The sequence below is a fragment of the Salvelinus alpinus genome, chromosome 17 (genome assembly GCF_045679555.1).
Source record: "Salvelinus alpinus chromosome 17, SLU_Salpinus.1, whole genome shotgun sequence".
NCBI classification, from domain to species: domain Eukaryota; kingdom Metazoa; phylum Chordata; class Actinopteri; order Salmoniformes; family Salmonidae; genus Salvelinus; species Salvelinus alpinus.
Window position 1 is genome coordinate 14,091,635 of NC_092102.1, and position 23,280 is coordinate 14,114,914.

The following is a 23,280-nucleotide window of genomic DNA, read 5'->3' on the forward strand; positions in this document are numbered from 1 at the left end:
GGGTGGAGATGTTGTTACCTACCCTCACCACCTGGGGGCGGCCCGTCAGGAAGTCCAGGACCCAGTTGCACAGGGCGGGGTCGAGACCCAGGGTCTCGAGCTTGATGACGAGTTTGGAGGGTACTATGGTGTTAAATGCTGAGCTGTAATCGATGAACAGCATTCTCACATGGGTATTCCTCTTGTCCAGATGGGTTAGGGCAGTGTGCAGTGTGGTTGCGATTGCGTCGTCTGTGGACCTATTGGGTCGGTAAGCAAATTGGAGTGGGTCTAGGGTGTCCGGTAGGGTGGAGGTGATATGGTCCTTGACTAGTCTCTCAAAGCACTTCATGATGACGGAAGTGAGTGCTACGGGGCGGTAGTCGTTTAGCTCAGTTACCTTAGCTTTCTTGGGAACAGGAACAATGGTGGCCCTCTTGAAGCATGTGGGAACAGCAGACTGGGATAAGGATTGATTGAATATGTCCGTAAACACACCAGCCAGCTGGTCTGCGCATGCTCTGAGGACGCGGCTGGGAATGCCGTCTGGGCCTGCAGCCTTGCGAGGGTTAACACGTTTAAATGTTTTACTCACCTCGGCTGCAGTGAAGGAGAGCCCGCAGGTTTTGGTAGGGGGCCGTGTCAGTGGCACTGTATTGTCCTCAAAGCGGGCAAAAAAGTTGTTTAGCCTGTCTGGGAGCAAGACATCCTGGTCCTCGACGGGGCTGGTTTTCTTTTTGTAATCCGTGATTGACTGTAGACCCTGCCACATACCTCTTGTGTCTGAGCTGTTGAATTTCGACTCGATTTTGTCTCTGTACTGAGACTTGGCCTGTTTGATTGCCTTGCGGAGAGAATAGCTACACTGTTTGTATTCGGTCATGCTTCCGGTCACCTTGCCCAGGTTAAAAGCAGTGGTTCGCGCTTTCAGTTTCACGCGAATGCTGCCGTCAATCCACGGTTTCTGGTTTGGGAATGTTTTTATCGTTGCTGTGGGTACGACATCGTCAATGCACTTCCTAATGAACTCGCTCACCGAATCAGCATATTCGTCAATATTGTTGTTGGACGCGATGCGGAACATATTCCAATCTGCGTGATCGAAGCAGTCTTGAAGCGTGGATTCAGATTGGTCGGACCAGCGTTGAACAGACCTGAGCGCGGGAGCTTGTTGTTTGAGTTTTTGTTTGTAGGCTGGAATCAACAAAATGGAGTCGTGGTCAGCTTTTCCGAAAGGGGGGCGGGGGAGGGCCTTATAAGCGTCGCGGAAATTAGTGTAACAATGGTCTAGTGTTTTTCCAGCCCTGGTAGCACAATCGATATGCTGATGTGCTGATGTGAACAGTGTGAACAGACAACAACACAGAGTTACACATGGAGTAAACAATAAACAAGTCAATAACCTGGTAGAAAAAAAGAGAATCTATATACAATGTGTGCAAAAGGCATGAGGTAGGCAATAAATCGAATAATTACAATTTAGCAGATTAACACTGGAGTGATAAATCATCAGATGATCATGTGCAAGAAGAGATACTGGTGTGCAAAAGAGCAGAAAAGTAAATAAATAAAAGCAGTATGGGGGGTGAGGTAGGTAAATTGGGTGGGTAGTTTACAGATGGACTATGTACAGCTGCAGCGATCGGTTAGCTGCTCGGATAGCAGATTTTTAAAGTTGTTGAGGGAGATAAAAGTCTCCAACTTCAGAGATTTTTGCAATTCGTTCCAGTCGCAGGCAGCAGAGAACTGGAAGGAAAGGCGTCCAAATGAGGTTTTGGCTTTAGGGATGATCAGTGAGATACACCTGCTGGAGCGCGTGCTACGGGTGGGTGTAGCCATCGTGACCAGTGAACTGAGATTCCAAAAGCATCTTAAGGCTAAGTCCATTGTTAGAACCTTGGTAGGTGCATCGTAAAATCTTCTAGCTGTTTCCCAACCTTTCGGTTACTGGCCCAATGCTCTGGATCACTATTAAATTAAATATCTAAATTTGTAGCGAACTTTAAAATAATTTACTGTGGAGATCGACCTTGATCACAATAAACACGTTTTAGAACCCAAAACGGCCTTCCAAAATGTTTTTGTTTGGCTGTTCTGGCGATCGTAATTTACATAGGCTTTCTTGGGCAGACCTTGGCTTTTGGCACCGCGAGGTTGCTACACAGTAGGCAACCAGCAGAGCTCGTGACTTCACGCTCCAGACCAGATACTGGGGGCCTGATTCTAATCCTTACCCTATAGTAATGCACTGAATAAAGATTTGGCACATCATTGCGCACATGTTAGGCCATACATCATGAAATATAATTAGCCTACGGACAGTAGCCTACAAGTAGCAAAATAGAACACATTTGATTGAACATGAAATGTATTTCAATATATTGGCTAGCTGTTGGCTAGCTAGCAGTGTCTCCTACGTTAGGGACGACAGATAGCTGGCTAGCTAGCCTCGGTAAATTAAGATAATCACTCTAAAACTACACACTCTAAACTACACAATTATCTTGGATACGAAGACAGCAAAGACAACTATGTAGCTAGCTAACACTACACTAATCAAGTCGTTCAGTTGGGTGTAATAGTTGCTACAGTGCTGCTATTCGGTAGACGGTGGACGTTTGCTAGCTGGCTAGCTGCTGGGCAGATGGCAGATAGCAGTGTAGACTGCGTTAGGACGACGAAATACGATAATTACGCAATTATCTTTGATACAAAGACGGCTATGTAGCTAGCTAAGAAGAAATTGCTAAGATTAGACAAATTAAACCGTTGTACTATAATGAAATGTAATGAAATGTAATGAAAAGTTATACTACCTGCGGACCAAAGTGCTGCTATTCGGTAGACGGTGGACGTTTGCTAGCTGGCTAGCTGCTGGGCAGATGGCAGATAGCAGTGTAGACTGCGTTAGGACGACGAAATACGATAATTACGCAATTATCTTTGATACAAAGACGGCTATGTAGCTAGCTAAGAAGAAATTGCTAAGATTAGACAAATTAAACCGTTGTACTATAATGAAATGTAATGAAATGTAATGAAAAGTTATACTACCTGCGGACCAAAGTGCTGCTATTCGGTAGACGGTGGACGTTTGCTAGCTGGCTAGCTGCTGGGCAGATGGCAGATAGCAGTGTAGACTGCGTTAGGACGACGAAATACGATAATTACGCAATTATCTTTGATACAAAGACGGCTATGTAGCTAGCTAAGAAGAAATTGCTAAGATTAGACAAATTAAACCGTTGTACTATAATGAAATGTAATGAAATGTAATGAAAAGTTATACTACCTGCGGACCAAAGTGCGAATATAATTGAAATAGGCCTATAGCCTACTGTATTTATATTTTAATGCAGTCATCTCGGTTTTAATTTGAAGCATTTTTTATAAGTCCCTGGTTTGTATCAATTGAAAGACATTGGCAGCTTTGTATTTCTAGTCAACTTTGTTCTGAAGTTATCAGTGGTGACAGAGATGTGATTCTATGTTTAGCGGAGATCTTCTGTGTATAAAGTGAAGTGGAAGGGCAAAGAAAACATCATAACGACGCACTTAGCTGTTCTACGAGTGGCCGGGGGAATGCGTTAGATTACGAGTGTTTTCACATGCCACGTTATTAACAATGCTTTTGGGAAACAGCTAGAAGATTTTACGATGCACCTACCAAGGTTCTAACAATGGACTTAGCCTTAAGATGCTTTTGGGAAACTGGGCCCTGTTGCTTTATGATGCTAGCCTAGTGCTAGTAGCAGAGCTCAATATGGTATTGACTGGCTGTCTGCGTCTCAAATGGCAACCTATTCCCTTTATAGTGCACGGCGTTTGATCAAGGCAAGTATAACTGTGGTCAGAATGTGTGCAGGGAATAGGGTGCCATTTGGAGCGCATCGGCTGTGTCAGGCCCAGCCTGAGCGTCAGACAGATTCTCATTTGCATGCTGTTAAGGAGCTCAGTCTGTATTGACCCGCAGGCAGTGGATCATTACTTGTTTGTTAACACATTTAATTGGGTTTACTCATGTGGACACGTAGACACACATGCATGAATTAAGTTACTGTTACAATTGCCTATTTTAAAACTATAACCTTGATGGTTTTAACTGTATTTCAAGCCATGCCATTTGCTCTGTCTGTTCAGTCCTTCCCCTAACTGTCCCTCTGTCTTCCCCTCTGTGTGTGCACGCGTGTGTGTAACAGGTGAAGGCCAGCGCCATAGCCCAGGATGCGGACCAGAACTACGACTACGCATCCAACAGTGTGATCCTGCATCTGGACGTGGGGGACGAGGTGTGTGTACAGCTGGACGGGGGGAAGGTCCATGGAGGAAACACCAACAAATACAGCACCTTCTCTGGGTTCCTCATTTACCCCGACTGACCCTGATCAACCATCCCAGCTTCATGATACCCCCCCCCCCCCCACACACTGATAGGATGAAAGGACATAGACTGAGTGTGTGGTTTTTGAAATTAAGGAGTGTTTCATGGGTGTGTTGAGTGTTATTAAGCCAATCATGACCAAGTATGTTTATTGTGTGTGTGAACATATGAATATTACAACATGTACAGAATAGGTGCACAAGGTTGCATTGAAAAATATACAGCATATGCCATATGTACCGTCTACTAACATAGTGAGTTGGACATACAGTTGAACCAAGATAATCAGTTCTACCCATGCATTCAGCATCTTGAGTGGGACCAAGGTCGTGAGTGTTTTGAATCAAGACCAGGTTAGCACACTGAGCTAGAGCCAAGGAATTAGCTCCGGGAGCCATCACAGTTCTCAACTTCGCTACATTTAACCCCCCTCTAATCCAGTGGGCAGTTCAGTTAAGACCACTTGGATAGTTCCCAATCACATCCCCTAGCTAGCTGTTGAAAAAATAATAGCCCCTGCTGTTTCAAAATAAAAGTCCCCTGCTGTTTCAAAATAAAAGTTCAAAGTACAGTATGATCCCTGTTGTTCATAATCTAGGACGGAACTGCTTTACTGTTATAGTATTATTTTTAATTATCAATTGTTTATTGATTTCAGTTATAAAAATACCAAACAAGGAAGGACATAAAAAAAATGATAACAAAATAAAATGAAGACAGCATTCAAAGTAAACCCAGCTGTTTAAGCACAGATGGTTGACCTTCTATAACCATCACACCATGAGGCTAGGGGAGGACGGAAGGAGAGGAGTGGAATACAAACACACACACACATACACACACATACAGTACACACACACACTGAAATGGCAACAAACACAAAAGACTGGACTGAGTGGGTGAGCATGTCATTTTACAATGAAGTGTTTTATGGGTGTGTGATGAGAGAGTTGTGTGTTGAAGCAATCATCATGACCAAGTGATTTTCTTAACACCTCCTGTGTGTTTACATTTCAGATTGTGTACAAGTAAGGATATCAGAAAATGTACAGGGCCCGACTTCCCAAAATCATCTTAAGTCTAAATTCATTGTTAAAACCTTGTAGGAGCATCGTAAAATCTTCACGCTGTTTTCCAAAACCGTCGTTATTAACGTTGCACGTGAAAACGCTCGTAATCTATGGCATGCCTCAGACCACCCATAGAAAGCCAAGTGCGGCGTTAGATGCTTTTTGGCCTCCAGCGTAACTTTATACACAGAAGATCTCCGCTAAACATAGAATCACATGGTTCAGCCGCAGATAACGTAAAAACACTACACATATAAAGTTGCAATTATCTTTGCAATTGATACAAACAAGCGAGGTATACAAGATATTCTTCAAATTAAAACCAGATGACTCCATTAAAATATTGATACAGTAGGCTATTGGCCTATGTCAATTGGGTTCTATTTTGCTACTGTTGGGTGCTGTCTGTAATTTGTCTCAATATAGTTAATGATGTGTAGCCTAACGTGCTCAAAGATGTGCCAAATCTTGATTTAGTGCATTATTATAGGGTAAGCATTAGAATAAGACGCCTCGATATTTGCAGCCGTAGTTGATATCTGTCTAGGAGCTGATCCGTCGTCAGAATTGTGGAATAATTCAAACGTTAAGGTAAGATTTAAATTGAGAAAGCTGATCTGAGACCAGCGTTGAATTTCTTTCGATCCAATCAGTATCGACACATGCCTCAACGACAGACAGCGAACGTTTTCTCTGCGTGGGGTTTTGGGAAACGTATGTTACATCTACAGCAGTTCTAGGAAACATGCATCTCTAAAACACTCGTAAGCCCAAATCCCATCGCTATCGGGAAATGGGGCGCAGTATAGGTGCACTAACACTTGGTACATTGAATCATACAGCATATTCCATGTGTCTCTTCTACTTACATTGTGAACTGTACATATAGTATAACCAAGATCATCAGTTCTACCCATTCCACATTCGGAGTGAGACGAACTGGTTATTAAAACCGGATTGTGAGTGTGTGATGCAAGATCGTGTTAGCCCACTGAGCCAAAGCCTGAGGCGTTAGCTTTGGGAGCTAACATGAGTTTTCAGTATTATGTAAAACCATCTGATGTGTATAAACACTACTCTACTCTCTGTACCATTGGGATGAAAGCCTGACAAGCTGTTGCTTCCAAGTTGTATACAGAATTGCTATTAAAATATCTATAACAACACCACTGCTGTTCACTTCACTATTCTTACATGTCTGGTTTGGATACCGGGGATGACATTCACCAGCAACTGTACATGGACTGGAGACTGTGTTGTAGCCTACTATGTTAACAGGATAAATAAACAGCACATATATGCACAAACACACACAAACTAATTTGACATTCATTTGGAGCGACTGCTTGGTGCTTGAACTGCCTGTGTGGAATTGGAAATGTGACCTGTGAGATAGGTGGCTGTGTGTGGTTGTGTGTGTGTGAGAGAGAGAGGATTGGGATCGAACTCCCAACGGCTGGCCACTGCCTCAGACCAACCTTTGCTCCATGGATTTCCAATATGTCTAGTTAAGACACAGCCTTACAATGAAACACTAATACATTGACCTGTGTTGTAGGTAATACACCCTGCTCTACAAAATCCACCCAATATCTTATTTTTAAAATTGCAAGGATATCTATCTTGACGGAACTAAACAGACATGAAGTGTAACATTGGTTTAAAAGTATCAGGTATTTAAGGCATGTGGATTTGAAGCTCTACGAAGCTCTATTATGTCATCCTTATGACCTGTAACAACACGTATTAGCTGTCACAACAAACCACGTGTAACCCTCGGTAAATCTAGGATGTTATTTAAATGCTTCCTAAATAATTATGATAAGGATGAATAAGCTACATCACTCTCCACACATGTATGGAGAGCCTGGTAAATCAAAACATGTCAATACATTATATTTGAGGTGATCTTGATTTCTGTTTCTGTGCTTAACGTGTCATGTAAAACGCATGATTAGTTAGAGTTGAAATGTACACCATTAGAAGCAGATTATCGAACTGGCTTTTAAAAAAATCAATAGTCAGTCCCATGCCTGTCACTTTCTCAGAGAATAAATCAATAGTCAGTCCCATGCCTGTCACTTTCTCAGAGAATAAATCAATAGTCAGTCCCATGCCTGTCACTTTCTCAGAGAATAAATCAATATGTAAGCCTGGTAATGACGGGAAATGAACATATACATGAATTATATGCATGGAGATTTTACCTCAAACTGTCATTGTCACTAACTGATTTAACTGTGTATATTTAGCCTATGCTTTTATCCAAAGCGATTTACAGTCATGGATTGCGGCAATAGGAACCAGACCCTATGACCCTGGTGGTGCAAGAGCTGTGCTCTGCCGATTGAGTCCGAACATCTGAACGTGGCTGAATGATAAATCTTCCATTATCTTAATTTTCAATAATCATCCTAGTTTAGCTATAACTATTATTAGCATTGAGACAGCCTCGCAAGCAGCCTGATCTCACAAGTTCACATACATGTTTGCCACGCAGTGGTATTCAGTCTGGTAATTACTAGGCTAATTGAGACATTTATCTCTGGGATTCTCCAGTGATGTCTCCTATTTAGACAGATAAACGTTTTTTCCCCAGTATTTTCAAATGTGAGGTTGAACTAATTTATGCTTGTATGTAATCTTTGCCCTCTCCTTTTTATTGTAATTTCACTGTTGAAATATTTAGTCATCCAGAGGGCGATGTCTCCTCCTCCTTGATTGGTTCTTGAATACTACAGTACCTGTAGTATTGGCAGAGAGCAGAGGGAAACCTTTAATTAAAGGAGAGAGTTAATGGCCTTCTGGATTTAAAGGGCTTTGGTGAATCTGTTGCCTGTGGGAGCGAGTGGGGTGGATCTTTGCGTGTGTGAGAGGGAGAGTGTGCATGAGAAAAATACAGAAAGCGAAAGTGTGTGTGCTCAGGCCCCTAGCTTGCTCTCTCCAGTAGTCCTGGCAGATAGATTCCAGTGTAAAATTAATTGGTGGAGAGGTTTTGAGGCAGGTTGCAGGCCATTAGAGGTTCCCCTGTCAATGCAGAGCCACGAGGATCACACGCTCACAAATTGCAGGTTTAAAATAATCAATACACTTCACTTACATCCAACACAAACACAGGCCTGTGCACGTACGCTCAGTAATTAGTGGACAACCTATTCACCCCTGTGCTATGATACCTTATCTTTTGCACGCACACACACACCGATAGATCTCTTGGTACCTAATGAGAGGAAATAGTTGACTGGTTGTGAGGGGAATAAGGAAAAGGTCAGGAAGCCAGAGAGGAATCGGTCTTGGCACACTAAGCAACATAACATACAGGATTCTACTGGGAATGTTCCAGAACACTGTCATACAGTTTCATGTTCCAATCCAGAACACTGTCATACCGGATCACACACTGATCAATTAACTGTAGTACAATCTCAACGCAATAATTATCTTTTTAAAATTCAGTCAGCGCCGAGGAAAGTTGAGATTGAAGTGGTTGTAAAATACATAAAAAGCTCTCTTAAGAGTGTTAGAACAATTATATTACACTGGTTACAAGAGAACTTCGTAACTATAGAAACATGTTATATGAAGTGAAAACTATTCCCATTGATTTAGAGCATGCCTTTTCCAACAGTGCAAACTCATTATGCCAATATTTAATAAAAAGCAGACTGTTAGAATTGTAGTCATTCAATTAGTTTTGGTTTCATTGTGGGTTTATGGTTACCGCCTAACCTGTCATTCACAAAACATACAATAGATGTTGCTTGTATGGGCCGAGTACAATGGTCTTTTTGCAACAGACACAGCACTGCCCTCTTGTGCCCACTTAATAGATTGCAACACATTTCTGAGCACTAATTAAAAGACAAAATTTGTCAGTTAAACAAAATTATTAAAAAAGTATTTTACAATAAACACTCATAGGTGTATTATGTTCACCCTGTCAAATCATGTTCTCACAATTTTAATTTGTTAGAAAAAAAACGAAGAAAAAAATGTTTTCAGAAAATCATTTTTTTATTGGAACGCTGCAACAAATAAATGGAAGAAAAAAGAAAAAAAATCCACTGAACCGCTCATGGATTTCTATGTCGTCATGATTGTATGGCTTCTTATACATATTGGTTAACTAACTGCATAGCTCTGGGAGCGATAGGAAGGGAGACATTCCCAGCCAAAGCAAGTCTTCATTAGCCTGGTCTCAGATCCTTTTGTGCTGTCTTGACAACTCCATTGCTGTCACTGTCATACCATTGACAGAGTTGGCAACAGGCAAGACGGCGCAAACAGTTGGTATGAAGTGCTCTCTCTTGGAATGTTATTGCTGGTCACGCCAGCAGCACACAAGCTTCTAATTACATGCAAGTTGGTCTTATTCTTAATTCAACGGACCAGGCTGACGCATTAAAACAATTTAAAAAAAGCTTGGGTCACTAATGGTCTTAACTTGGGAATGTAAAGGCACTTTCGAAAGAAAAAAGAAACGTGAAGATATAATAAGATTGCACAGGAAGCGGGCAGGACTGGAAACTAGTTGCAAAAAGGAGGGGAAATGTGTCACAGACATAAACAGGGTGAAAACGAAGAATAGGAAGGAATGTTCTTCCCGATCTTCAACCGCTCATGACCATCCGGACGAGTTCTGTGGTGTAAAGAAAGAGGAAGAGAGAGAAAAAACATTAGAATCCCAATTCACAGCTAATTGGGGGAAATCCACTCCAAATACAGCAACATCCTGGTTGTTTTGAAAATTAACCCTTCGACCTCAACATTGTTGAGGGATGCTGTTGTAGGAGGTACATCCCTTGTTTATCTAAGTCCATGAGTAGAGGAAAGTGGGGGCGAGGGAGGAGGACAGAGGTTGAGAGATCATCTCTACAGTATCTCCTACTCAGCCAAAGTGGATGGATTTGGCCAGGATGACTGTTCTAGGATCCAAGAGACCGTTAAAGAAGAGAAACCATCTTTGTTTTCTCTATGAGGCACGGATAAGGGGGGAAGAGATTGGAAGAGAGAGATTGGGGGGGGGATCTACAGAGATCACAATAGCACTCAGCTATAATCAGTGTCTATAAGGAGAGTAGATATCGCCAGCAAAAAATAGCAAATTCACTGCAATTCTGGGGTTAGTAAAAGGGAGGAGTGACTGGTCTGTTGAGTCAGAGTTGGGGGAATATATAAGATATGCTCACATTGATTCAAATGGTCAATTTAGTGTTAATTCTCATGTAGGGGCTTCCACAGAGAGACTTCCAAAGCAAACTGCCTATTTGTGGCAGCATGGAATTCATGTGATGAGAGGCCCAAATGAGAAAATTGCATTGTGGGTAATAACCTGCTGCAAAAGGTGCTCAATTACATTATCCAGCCCAGCTCCGAACACAACATGGAGTACTACAACCACTCCTGCTAGAGTGCTCTGCATGTATAAACTACCCCTCTATAGGGTGAATATCAATTGTATTTCCTCTCTCCTCTTCTCCTTCTCAAAACGCATTGAAGGAAAAGGTCAGAGGAAGCGAGGAATACAAATGAGATTCCACTAATTCTTCAGACAGAGGGGATATCCAGACATGCAGAGGGGCCTGCTGTAGCAGCCAGGCTCAGGGTAGGAGAGAGAGACAGGGGGCAGCAGGAGAGAACAGGGAGTCTACCAACGAGTCAAAACCTCCAGTCCAAACTGCCCTACAACAGGGCTCTCTCTCACCAGGCTATCCCACTGCAAGATGTACAATGGGTTTACAAGGCAAATAACAGCTTTTGTGTGTATGTTTTGCAGGGATGCCTAAAGCAGGAGAGCCTGAGAAGAAGCCCGTTGTTCAAGTAGGCTCTACAGTATACCCTCTGCTGCCCTGCTCATACCGGCGCTCAGCCAGACATGATGGTACGCACAAACGCTGTGGAGGAAGAACAGTTACACAGCATGTTACCTATTCGGTTTGTATTCACAATCTGGTTCTCCCATCACCAAACAGTTACTGTATACAAAACGTTGCAGAGATACATCATTGTGCAGTGACACAGGAGATTGTAATCGCTGGTACTTTCACCGCCTCCGTCCAGTTCTTTAGCCAACTGCTTCAACGGTAAAGTTATAGAAAAACAAACTTGTCCACTTATTCAGCCATCGACATTGGCACTTGTCATTCAGCAGATGCTCTTATCCAGAGCGACTTATAAGAGGAATTAGGGTTAAGTGCCTTGCTCAAGGACAGAGATTTTTCACCTAGTCGGCTCAGGGATTTGAACCAGCGACCTTTCGGTTACTGGCCCAATGCTCTTAACCTCAAGGCTACCTGCAAGATTGCGCTATCAATATTGATCCCTGCATAAACAAACCTTTGCACCAAAACATCCATATCTTCATTTTGTACACACTGTAGCTCAGAAGTCCTCCCCCGCCACAACTTCTGCACTTTACCTCTCTCCACACAGCAAGGAAACATGCACGGTCATCATTGCATAACCAGGGTGTTGTGGTTAGAAGTAGAAGTCGTGTAAGGTCGGTGGGGTACTTACACCACATTATTAACCTAATCAGACACAACAACACATCCATGTCTCCTCTATCTCTAATTTTCCGTTTCCCCTCCATCTTTCATTCTCCGTTTCCCCTCCCTCCCTCCATCTTTCATTCTCCGTTTCCCCCTCCCTCCCGCTCACCTTCATAGTTAATACAGCCATTAGCGTCCTCGTGTCCGGCAAGAAGCGTCTCTACCTCCTCCTCCGTCATCTTCTCCCCTGAAGGACAGACAAACTCATATATTAGTAAAGTAATAGCTACACTGTTATGTTCAAAAGTTGTGTTCTCATTGGTGTTGAACTTAAAAAGAAAACACTTTAAAAATCGGTAATCTTCTGAAATCTGATGTTTGTGCTTTGATAAAAAAAAAATATTGTCACATTACAGAGATTATCTTTGTGACATTTAGGATTTATATTTTCTGAGTCAACTTCCAAATTAGATGACCTTTCGCTCGGGGATTTGCATTCTGCATTAAATACATGAAATGTCTTTCCTCAGATGTGGATGAGAGTAAAAGAATGACGCTCCAGTAACCCACCTAGTGTGGTGAGGACGTGACGCAGCTCTGCCCCCATTACGGTGCCGTTGCCCTCCTTATCAAAGACGCGCAGTCCCTCAACGAAATCCTCAAAGGAGCCCTGGTCTTTATTCTTAGCGATGGCCTGCAGCATGGGCAGGAACTGCTCAAAGTCAAGCATCTTGTGGTTCATCTCTGAAGTAGAAATGGAGGAAATTAATGAATTGATGATATGAGTGAACACAGGGGTCTAAACATTATAACCCTTTCAGCACAAGTGATCGCTAGGTCAAAGGCGGTTAGATCATTTTTGCATCAGATAACGCCTTCGCTTGTGAAAACTCAAAGAACCCTGGTCCAAACAAGTTCTGCTAGAGAGATATATTTAGGGCACAGAATGAAATAGAACACTAGTATACAGTATTCTATTGTATCTCACCCTCACCCTCAGCCTTGGGGTTGCCCAGGACCTTGAGGACCTCTGCATTGACGGGGTTCTGGCCCAACGCCCGCATAACGTCGCCGCACTGACTGTAACTGATCTTCCCATCGCCGGTTCTGTCGAAGAGGAGGAAAGCCTCCTTAAACTCTAGAGGGTGGGAGGGAGATATGGTTGAGTGTGAGGAGAGAATGATTAGGTGTGGGAGAGGGATGTTAAATGGTTAGGAAATGGAGAAGAAAAAAAATTCAAGACGGGAAGATGGTGAACAAGTTGGAAATGCAAGAGAGGTTGGATAAGTAAGACAGGCCAGAGAAAGACACCAATCAATATGATAACAACTGATAATGTGTGTATTACTTCAGGTAGTTTTTGCTAGAATAACAGGTTAGTGAACTTGGCATTGTTTAACATCAGCTTATTCCATTAATGAACAAATCATGGTCTCCCTTCACCTGACCAGCGGGATCAACACGGTGGTACGTAGGAAAGTAAAATGAGAGAGCACCAACTACAGTGGAGTGGGTAGCCTAAAACCCAATTCAAACAAAAAGCGTTCTTTTTTTAAGCGAGTGAACGAGTGTGCTCACACTGGAAATAGAACGCATATGAGTTAATGAGAGAAAATTGATGGACCGCAAGCGTCAACTTAGAAAGCAAATCTGTTTAATAAGAAGATAAATTGTGTGGGTCGTGTGCAGAATAGGAATTGTTATGATCTTCCCTATGCTAAGTAGACTAAAGATGTAGTTTAAAATGTTTTTGCCTGCAAGCTAAGGTTTATCAGTCAAATAGGCTACATTGTTTTTTTAAATGCAGCTTTGTGCTGTGTGTCACAGGCTTATAGCCTAAGCAAAACTCGAGGACTCCGATTTCAAGAGAGAATAACGTCACTGTTTGTAGAAGAATGAGACTTGGTTGTTTACAACTCAGGTTAATTAGCTACAACATCCGTGTGATGTTGTGCTATGGCTTTTCAACCTCTGACATATTGTGGATTCAGAGCCATCTATCTAATAGAACTCAAATGGAAGCGTCTCTAATGTCAAACATGTAAAGTGTGGTGTACCGCAGGGCAGCTCTCTAGACCCTCTACTCTTTTCTATTTTTACCAATGACCTGCCACTGGCATTAAACAAAGCATGCGTGTCCATGTTTGTTTTATTCACTGCTTTAGCACACTCCGCCAACCCGGATGTCCTAGCCGTGTCTGAATCCTGGCTTAGGAAGGCCACCAAAAATCCAGAAATTTCCATCCTTAACTATAACATTTTCCGACAAGATAGAAATGCCAAAGCGGGCGAAGTTCCAATCTACAGCAGAGATAGCCTGCAGAGTTCTGTCATACTATCCAGGTCTGTGCCCGAACAATTCGAGCTTCTACTTTTATAAATCCACCTTTCTAGAAACAAGTCTCTCACCGTTGCCACATGTCTCTCACCGTTGCCACCCCCTTCAGCCCCCAGCTGTGCCCTGGACACCATATGTGAAGATCGATGGGGGACAATCAATTCAGAGTTCGTACTGTTAGGTGACCTAAACTGGGACATGCTTAACACCCTGGCCATCCTACAATCTAAGCTAATGCCCTCAATCTCACTCAAATGATCAAGGAACCTACAAGGTACAACCCTAAATCCGTAACCATGGGCACCCTCTTAGATATCCTCCTGACCAACTTGCCCTCTAAATACACCTCTGCTGTCTTCAACCAGGATCTCAAAGATTATTGCCTCATGTCCTGCATGCGTAATGGGTCGCGGGCAAACGACCACCCCTCATCACTGTCAAACGCTCCCTAAAACACTTAAATGACCAGGCCTTTCTAAATCGACCTGGCCCGGGTATCCTGGAAGGATATTGATCTCATCCCGTCAGAAGAGGATGCCTGGTTGCTCTTTAAAAGTGCTTTCCTCACCATCTTAAAAAAGCATGCCCCGTTCAAAAAAAATTGAACTAAGAACAGATATAGCCCTTGGTTCATCCCAGACTTGACTGCCCTTGAACAGCACAAAAACATCCTGTGGTGTTCTGCATTAGCATCGAATAGCCCCCGCGATATGTAACTTTTCAGGGAAGTCAGAAACCAATATACTCAGTCAGTTAGCTTTCCTAAGGCTAGCTTTATAAAAAAGAAATCCTATAGCACTAATTCCAAAAAGTTTTGGGACACTAAAGTCCATGGGAATAAGAGCACCTCCTCCCAGCTGCCCACTGCACTGAGGATAGGACACATTGTCACCACCAATAAATCATCGATAATTTCAACAAGCATTTTTCTATGGCTGGCCATTTTTTCCACCTGGCTACCCATACCCCGGCCAACATCTCAGCACCCCCTGCAGCTACTTGCCCAAGCCCCTCCCCACTTCTCCTTCACCCAAATCCAGACAGCTGATGTTCTAAAAGAGATGTAAAATCTGGATCCCTACAAATCAGCTGGGCTAGACAATCTGTACCCTCTCTTTCTAAAATGACCCACCGCAATTGTTGCAACCCCTATTACTAGCCTATTCAACCTCTCTTTCGTATCGTCTGAGATCCCCAAAGATTGGAAAGCTGCCACGGTCATCCCCCTCTTCAAAGTGGGAGACACTCTAGACCCAAATTGTTATAGACCTATATCCATCCTGCCCTTCCAAAATCTTCAAAAGCCAAGTTAAACAGATCACCGACCATTTCGAATCCCACCGTACCTTCTCCACTATGCAATCTGGTTTCCGAGCTGGTCATGGGTGCACCTCAGCCACGCTCAAGGTCCTAAACAATATCATAACCGCCATCGATAAAAGACAGTACTGTGCAGCAGTCTTCATCGACCTGGCCAAGGCTTTCGACTGTCAATCACCACATTTTTATCGGCAGACTCAACAGCCTTGGCTTCTCAAATGACTGCCTCGCCTGGTTCACCAACTACTTCTCTGACAGAGTTCAGTGTGTCAAATCGGAGGGCCTGTTGTCCGGACCTCTGGCAGTCTCTATGGGGGTGCCACAGGGTTTAATTCTCGGGCCGACTCTCTTCACTGTATACATCAATGATGTTGCTCTTGCTGCTGGTGAGTCTCTGATCCACCTCTACGCAGACGACACCATTCTGTATACATCTGGCCCTTCTTTGGACACTGTGCTAACAAACCTCCAAACGAGCTTCAACGCCACACAACACTCCTTCCGTTGCCTCCAACTGCTCTTAAATACAAGTAAAACTAAGTGCATGCTCTTCAACTGATTGCTGCCTGCACCCTCCCGCCAGACTAGCATCACTACTCTGGACGGTTCTGATTTAGAATATGTGGACAACTACAAATACCTAGGTGTTTGGTTAGACTCTCCTTCCAGACTCACATTAAGCATCTCCAATCCAAAATTAAATCTAGAATCGGCTTCCTATTTCGCAACAAAGCCTCCTTCACTCATGCTGCCAAACATACCCTCCTAAAACTGACTATCCTACCAATCCTCGACTTTGGCGATGTCTTTCACTAAATAGCCTCCAACACTCTACTCAGCAAACTGGATGTAGTCTATCACAGTGCCCTCTTTTTTGTCACCAAAGCCCCAAATACTACCCACCACTGCGACCTATATGCTCTCGCTGGCTGGCCCTCATTACATATTTGTCGCCAAACCCACTGGCTCCTGGTCATCTATAAGTCTATGCGAGGTAAAGCCCCACCTTATGTCAGCTCACTGGTCACCATAGCAACACCCACCCGTAGCACGCGCTCCAGCAGGTATATTTCTCTGGTCATCCCCAAAGCCAACACTTACTATGGCCGCCTTTCCTTCCAGTTCTCTGCTGCCAATGACTGGAACAAATGGCAAAAATCACTGAAGCTGGAGTCTTATATCTCCCCCTCTATCTTTAAGCATCAACTGCCAGAGCAGCTTACCGATCACTGATATATGATATATCAGCTGATGTAAGAAGGGCTATATAAATAAAAACATATATATATATTTTTTAATCTGGTAATGAATGGTGTGGCAAGTTGAGGAGACTAAATTACTTGGCGTTACCTTAGATTGTAAACTGTCATGGTAAAACATATAGATTCAATGGTTGAAAAGATGGGGAGAGGTCTAGCCATAATAAAAAAGATGCTCTGCTTTTTTGACACCACACTCCAAAAAGCAAGTCCTGCAGGCTCTAGTTTTGTCTAATCTTAATTATTGTCCAGTCGTGTGGTCCAGTGCTGCAAGGAAAGACCTAGTTAAGCTGCAGCTGGCCCAGAACAGAGCGGCATGTTTTGCTCTTAATTGTAATCAGAGGCCTAATATTAATACTATGCATGCCAGTCTCTCTTGGCCAAGAGTTGAGGAGAGACTGACTGCATCACTTCTTTTAATAAGAAACATTAATGTGTTAAATCCATAAATCGTTTGCATAGACAACTTATACACAGCTCTGACACACAAACCCACCAGACATGCCACCAGGGGTCTTTTCCCCAAATTCAAGAAAACGTACAGTATTATATAGAGCCCTTATTGCATGAAACTTCCTTCCTCCTTGCATGGAACTTCCTCCAGCTCATATTGCTCAAATAAACAGCAAACCTGGTTTCAAAAAACAGATAAAGCAACACCTCTCCCCTATTTGACCTAGACAGTTTGTGTGTATGCATTGATATGTAGGCTACGTGTGCCTTTTTAAAAATGTATGTAGTTCTGTCCTTGTCTAATGATGTTCTGTATTATGTCATTCTGCATTATGTTTCATGTGGACCCCAGGAAGAGTAGCTGCTGCTTTTGCAACTGCTAATGGGGACCCTAATAAAATACCAAAAGCTAGCAAATGCAACAAGACTTTAGCTTAGGTACGGTGGCTTGCGTACGACATCTAAGGTGAGTCAAAAGGAACTCCCAGGGGCAACACAGCGAACAAATACAACGGTTTATTGTGGATTTTCATGACAATTACGTTGGCATACGCTACGCAGTGTATGTGAATTGACGCTGGCTACTCTCGCGCGCAAATTTTGCGCCGTTGACGGGGGTCTCTCCGTGTGATTTCGACAGAAGCCAGCTCATTTTACACGAAGGCGCATATCAGACTCTACCCTGGATAATGGGGTCTGTTGTTTAGGTTAATTGAGGCCAGCGGCGTAGATGGGGGAAGAAAACACCTGAGCAGAATGACATTACCTAAGCAAGGCTGGGGAACATTATCCAATGTAGCCACATATGAGAACGGTTCCCCTTTTAATGGCACAACACCCAGTTCACTAAGGGAATTAGCCTAGTCCGCATCCACATTACCAAGTAATGACAAACAAGTCAAACTAAACAGCCACAAGAGGCTCACTTGCTACAGCCTACACTAACTACCATGAGCTTTGTAAATGTGCCTAATTAGGCTAACACTGTAGACTCAAATATCAACAAGGGGGGGGGAAAATCTGATATGAATTCCTATGTAACCAACACTTGAGTCTTCACACCGGTAAGTTCTCAGATGTCGTAATCTCTTTTGTGCATTTACTTCCATCTGAATATTTGATGACCTTAAATAGGTCTGCGTAATATAAGGTCGGGAGATGTTATCTAAGCCTTCCAAGGAGGCATGCAGGTTTCTACTGAGTACTAGTGTAGGGCACAGAAAACACTAAATCCATAGCAGACAGTGCAGAAGCAATGACAATGCCAAAGCATCTCAACCATAGGTTATTGAGATCAGTCTATTTGGTTTCAATTTTTTTTTTTAACTATTCAGCTGAACATTTCCTTAAAACAAACAAGTTGATTAGTAGTAGCAAAGTCTTATAAAGAAGCTGGCCGAACTAACTAGAAAGGGCCCATAAGCCACTAAAAGGCCTAGAAAGAGAAATTATGTAAGCGCTTGGTGGCGGTCTCTCGGTTCTAGGACCACTTATCAGACTAGGGGCCAATTCCTGTTCAATTCTGTGAAATCAGGAAGTAAACTGAAAATGATGTACATTTAAATTAAGTGTCCATATACTTCCCAAATTGACTGAATTGAAGTGGAATTGACCACAACCCTGGCCTGCAGAGTATGGGATATCCCTTCAGAACTACAGGCAAACACAGCACCGTTGTAATTTTTCCTGTTCTCAGGAATGTGCCTCCCTCTTCCCTCATGGCCCGCTGAGTTCCATTTCCCAACACCATATTAGGTCATGGAGGAGCGAGGGACAGAGAGCTGTATTGTCAACCATGATTAAACAAGCCAGGGAGTGGAGAAGACTCATATACTAGTCTGTGTCTAACTCCAAAAAAGGAAAGGGAACACTCCAGGGGAGATGACAAGCTAGTAAGATAGCATGCAAACTTTTATGGTACATGGGAACGGGACGATTGGGAATGTATGCAGTTTGATGCAAACACAGAAAGTGGAGTGACGACCTATGGTATGCAAAAGGTGGATTTCCTGTCTATAGAAATGCACTAACAAACACACCAGGAGCCTATTACTACCTTGTATACTGGATCTGAGCTAACGAGGATGAAACTAGCTATAAAACAGACTTTCTACTGACAGTAAAAAACAGGAAACAGACATGACACAATGGGCTAAAATAACAGGTAAGACTCATTCTGTCATAAAATATACCAACATAATATCCATGGTGTGACTGGCTATCACAGCCTTCAGCAACTGTATCAGACAAACAACATGCCTTAAACACGGTTAGATTCAGGTCCAAGACTCAGGGGCCAAATTTTAGGGTCATTCGCCAATAACTCACCGTGTATTTGATCCAGGTTAAACTCAATCTGGAAAGAACAAGCAGTAAGGAAAGAGTGGTAACTTTGCTACTATAGGAGGAATGACAGACAAGGCATAAAGCAGATGATAGCCAGTAAAGAAAAAGTAAGACAAGCAAGAAAAAAAAATAAGTGGCATTTGTCTCTGAGTTGAGGATGGCAACATGCAATAGTTGGTCAAGTTTGGGAAAATTAGCTAGCTAATCTAGTTAGCAAAATGTGTAACTCACCCATGATTTGATCTTCTGAGAAGTCAGACTGTTCAAAGAAAGATAAAGTTAGCTAACTACTATGATTTTGTAAAATCCTGTTGCGAAAGACCTGTGGCTAGCTAGCTAGGCAGACAACTTTCTATCACACCCTTATCTAGGAACTAGCTAGCTAACGTTACTAGTCAGTGAGAAATACTAACATCTGAGTGACATTTGGAGACAATGGCAAATTATATTGAGATTTAGCTACTGGTATACCACTTTATATCGATAAGCTATGGTTGCTAAACTGGCGAGTAAGCGACTAACGTTAGCCAGTAAGCTAATTAGCTACGATAACGCTAACTTGCTAGTTGGTTCTGCTCAATTAAACTGGCTAACGTTAGCTAGTAAAGTTAACGAACTGTTAGCTAATTCGACATAGCTACAATTCCCGAAATAAGAATAGGATTTCGAATAGATAGCTAGTTAGTTAATACAGGTTATTGAAGAACACACCATATCTGTGGCTGTTGGAGTGTGTCGAAGACGTCGGGAGCTGGAGGAATGTGAGGGGTCGGCAGCAAGGAAAAGCCCTACTAGTACTAGCACAGCCCCAGCAGTGTTTACTTGCTCGTCATAGCTCCTCTGTGCTGCATCTGCGCAGTTCGCATAACCATGGACAGGTGCCATGCCAGGGTAGAATGGCCTCTGCCCTGGCCATTTTCCATGGTAAAACCAAAGATATATATACTGTATATTTATATATATTTTTTTATTGGACCTTTATTTAACTAGGGAAGTCAGTGAAGAACAAATTCTTATTTACAATGATGGCCTACCCTGGCCAGACCCGGACGACGCTGGGTCAATTGTGCGCCGCCCTATGGGACTCCCAATCACGGCCGGATGTGATACAGCCTGGATTCGAACCAGGGACTGTAGTGATTGCTCTTGCACTGAGATGCAGTAATTTAGACCGCTGCGCCACTCAGGAGCATTATTAGATATATAACTAGATCTTCTAATTTCCTCTTTTATCTGTGGTAAAACATTTTGAAACTGTCATAGGCCTAGCTACATTATACTCTGAATGTATGTTTCATTTTGGCCTGTTCTAGAAATGGTGTTGGATTCCTTAGGTTCTGAGACTAGCTCATTGACTAGGCCACAACCTGTCTAGTCCTCTGATCAATGAGGACAAAGTGCCAAGGAGTGTTTACAGTCTATGGGTATATTGACCCCTTTATAAACTCTCGCAACACAGACATGCAGCAGACCACTAATTCTATTGCAAAGTAACATACAAAGCATTGATGAGAGCAAAGCTATGGATGTTTCATAACAGAGCGACAGGCCTAATGTGGATGAAACACAAATATAGGTCTACCAATTGTGATGTCTCTGTGATTTTACATTTCTAACCAAACATTTTTATAAAGGAAAGAAAACGAGTTTATTTCATTTCCCTTCACTAACCTTCCCCCCCAGGATATGAATATGTAAATGTTTGCTGCGGAAGGCTCAAGGTTATAGCAGAGTATCTCCTGGAGAGAAATAAGCACACTCCCTCCCAGAGGAGGTCAGTCACAGACAGCTTCTATAGCAGTGCCCTAGTTCTCAACTCATCTTTATCCCAGAATGATACTGGTAGTTTGGTTCCTACTAGTCTCTCATAAAACAATAGGAAGATTATTTGGAAGAGGATTTGTGGAGTCCGCTTTGTAAGCACATCATGCTATTGAGAAACATAATTTGAGATGCTTTGAGCCTCGAGCATTTCCCAGGACAAAACAATAGTAGTAAACTGCATATTTCAAAATGGATTGAATGCTTGCATCTCAAGAAACAGCCTATCGCTCTGCCTACTTTCCAGTCTATTATGACATGGGAGCATTGGGCTATTTTCAGCATGCCCTATTAGTCATAGTAGTTATTCAGCACTGTATCGATACATTTTGTAAAGAGACTTCCACTGATCTAGATTTTAGGATTGCGTTCCACATTAGCTCTGTTATTGCTGTGCACAGACACACACACACACACACACACACACACACACACACACACACACACACACACACACACACACACACACACACACACACACACACACACACACACACACACACACACACACACACACACACACACAGAGTTGGGTGCTGTGGGAGGCACCTCCACTCACCTCCATGGTGCTGGGGTCAAATGGAGAATCAGAGGGTCGCAGCATCCTGGGTTTCTGTTCTGGAGCTGACCTTGGCTGGGCAGGGTTAGCTGAGGGGAGGCAAGGGAAAGGAGGCCCTAGTCTGGGCTGCTGGGCCACAGGCGATGGAGTCTTCTTAATAGATGGTTCTCTTTTAGGGGCCATTTCTGGAGTTCGTAACAGTACTTCTGTCGCCCTCTCACTCTGTTCCCTGTACTGGTTACTAATGTGGTTGCTGAGAGGAGTGGAGGCAGAAAAAGAGAAAGTGTGTCAGATGTGTACGGGAGCGAGAGAGAGAGAGAGGAAAAGAGGGAGGGAGAGATGGCGAGAGAGCTAGAGAGAGAGAAATGGAGAGGGAAGTCTATAAATAGAGGGAGATAGTGGAGAGAGATAGTGGAGAGAGAGGGATATATTTAGAGAGAGGGAGTGAGAGACGGATAGAGAAGAGAGAGAGATAAAGAGGCCAAGAGAGAGGGATGAGTATAGTTGCCTGGGGGACAGGCAGGTGGATCAGGCAGAGAGAGGTGGTTGTATAGAAGAGAAGAGCATGTAAGTGACGTTGAGATTGAGCCGCGTAGGAGTGGAGATGAGAGGGAGAGTCGAATGAGGAGGGGGCGCAGCTATAGAGAGAAAGCGCACATTTTATATGGGTCAGAAAGGCTGGTGGGTGAGTCAGTGAGTATGCTTGTTTGTGTAAGTGAGCTCAGTATTCATGTATTATTATACACATCATCACCTATACACCTGCCACTAATTATACTGTGAAGTGGTTTGGGTGTGTGTGTCGTGTCTATTTGTGTAACAATAAGACTTGATACAGCCAGTAAAGCTAAAAATATAATGTTCTATTTTGGAATCTGGAATAATAAACATTCTCTTTATTCCCCAGATATTTTCCCTTCCTTCCTTCCTTCCTTCCTTCCTTCCTTCCTTCCTTCCTTCCTTCCTTCCTTCCTTCCTTCCTTCCTTCCTTCCTTCCTTCCTTCCTTCCTTCCTTCCTTCCTTCCTTCCTTCCTTCCTTCCTTCCTTCCTTCCTTCCTTCCTTCCTTCCTTCCTTCCTTCCTTCCTTCCTTCCTTCCTTCCTTCCTGTGGTTCCTTCCTTCCTGTGGTTCCTTCCTGTGGTTCCTGTGGTGATTTTAGAATCAGATCTGCCATGCACAGAAACTGAGGACACTCAATTAAATTTCAATGTAAATTTGCTTCATTGGCATGACGTGTTATGCACATTTCTCGCTCTGTGTTTCC

At 43.1% G+C, this 23,280-nt stretch overlaps 2 protein-coding genes across 9 annotated transcripts in view; one reads left to right on the plus strand and one right to left on the minus strand.

The window, feature by feature from the left end:
* The window catches only part of LOC139542203 (complement C1q-like protein 4), a 30,936-nt gene extending 24,337 nt beyond the window's left edge, over nt 1–6,599 (plus strand). For all 4 annotated transcript variants that reach the window (XM_071347349.1, XM_071347350.1, XM_071347352.1 and 1 more), the window contains exon 3: nt 4,179–6,599. In XM_071347349.1, the coding sequence (XP_071203450.1) occupies nt 4,179–4,358 (180 nt within the window). In that variant the 3' untranslated portion in view covers nt 4,359–6,599. The remainder of the gene's footprint in view (nt 1–4,178) is intronic.
* Nucleotides 6,600–9,425: 2,826 nt separating this feature from the next.
* LOC139542204 (myosin light polypeptide 6-like) lies at nt 9,426–22,225 on the minus strand. 5 transcript variants are annotated; one of them, XM_071347354.1, is made up of 6 exons: nt 22,018–22,225; nt 19,620–19,647; nt 12,910–13,059; nt 12,492–12,665; nt 12,091–12,168; nt 9,426–10,069 (listed from the first exon to the last, which is right to left on the minus strand). In XM_071347354.1, exons 1-6 carry the CDS (start codon nt 22,198–22,200, stop codon nt 10,041–10,043), a joined length of 642 nt encoding a protein of 213 aa, XP_071203455.1. In that variant the 5' UTR covers nt 22,201–22,225; the 3' UTR covers nt 9,426–10,040. The 5 variants fall into 5 exon arrangements, with proteins under 5 accessions (XP_071203455.1, XP_071203456.1, XP_071203459.1 ...); XM_071347355.1 differs by having other exon boundaries at nt 12,916–13,059; nt 22,018–22,222; XM_071347358.1 differs by lacking the exon at nt 19,620–19,647 and adding an exon at nt 19,869–19,896 and having other exon boundaries at nt 12,916–13,059; nt 22,018–22,219.
* Between the last annotated feature and the right edge of the window lie 1,055 nt (nt 22,226–23,280).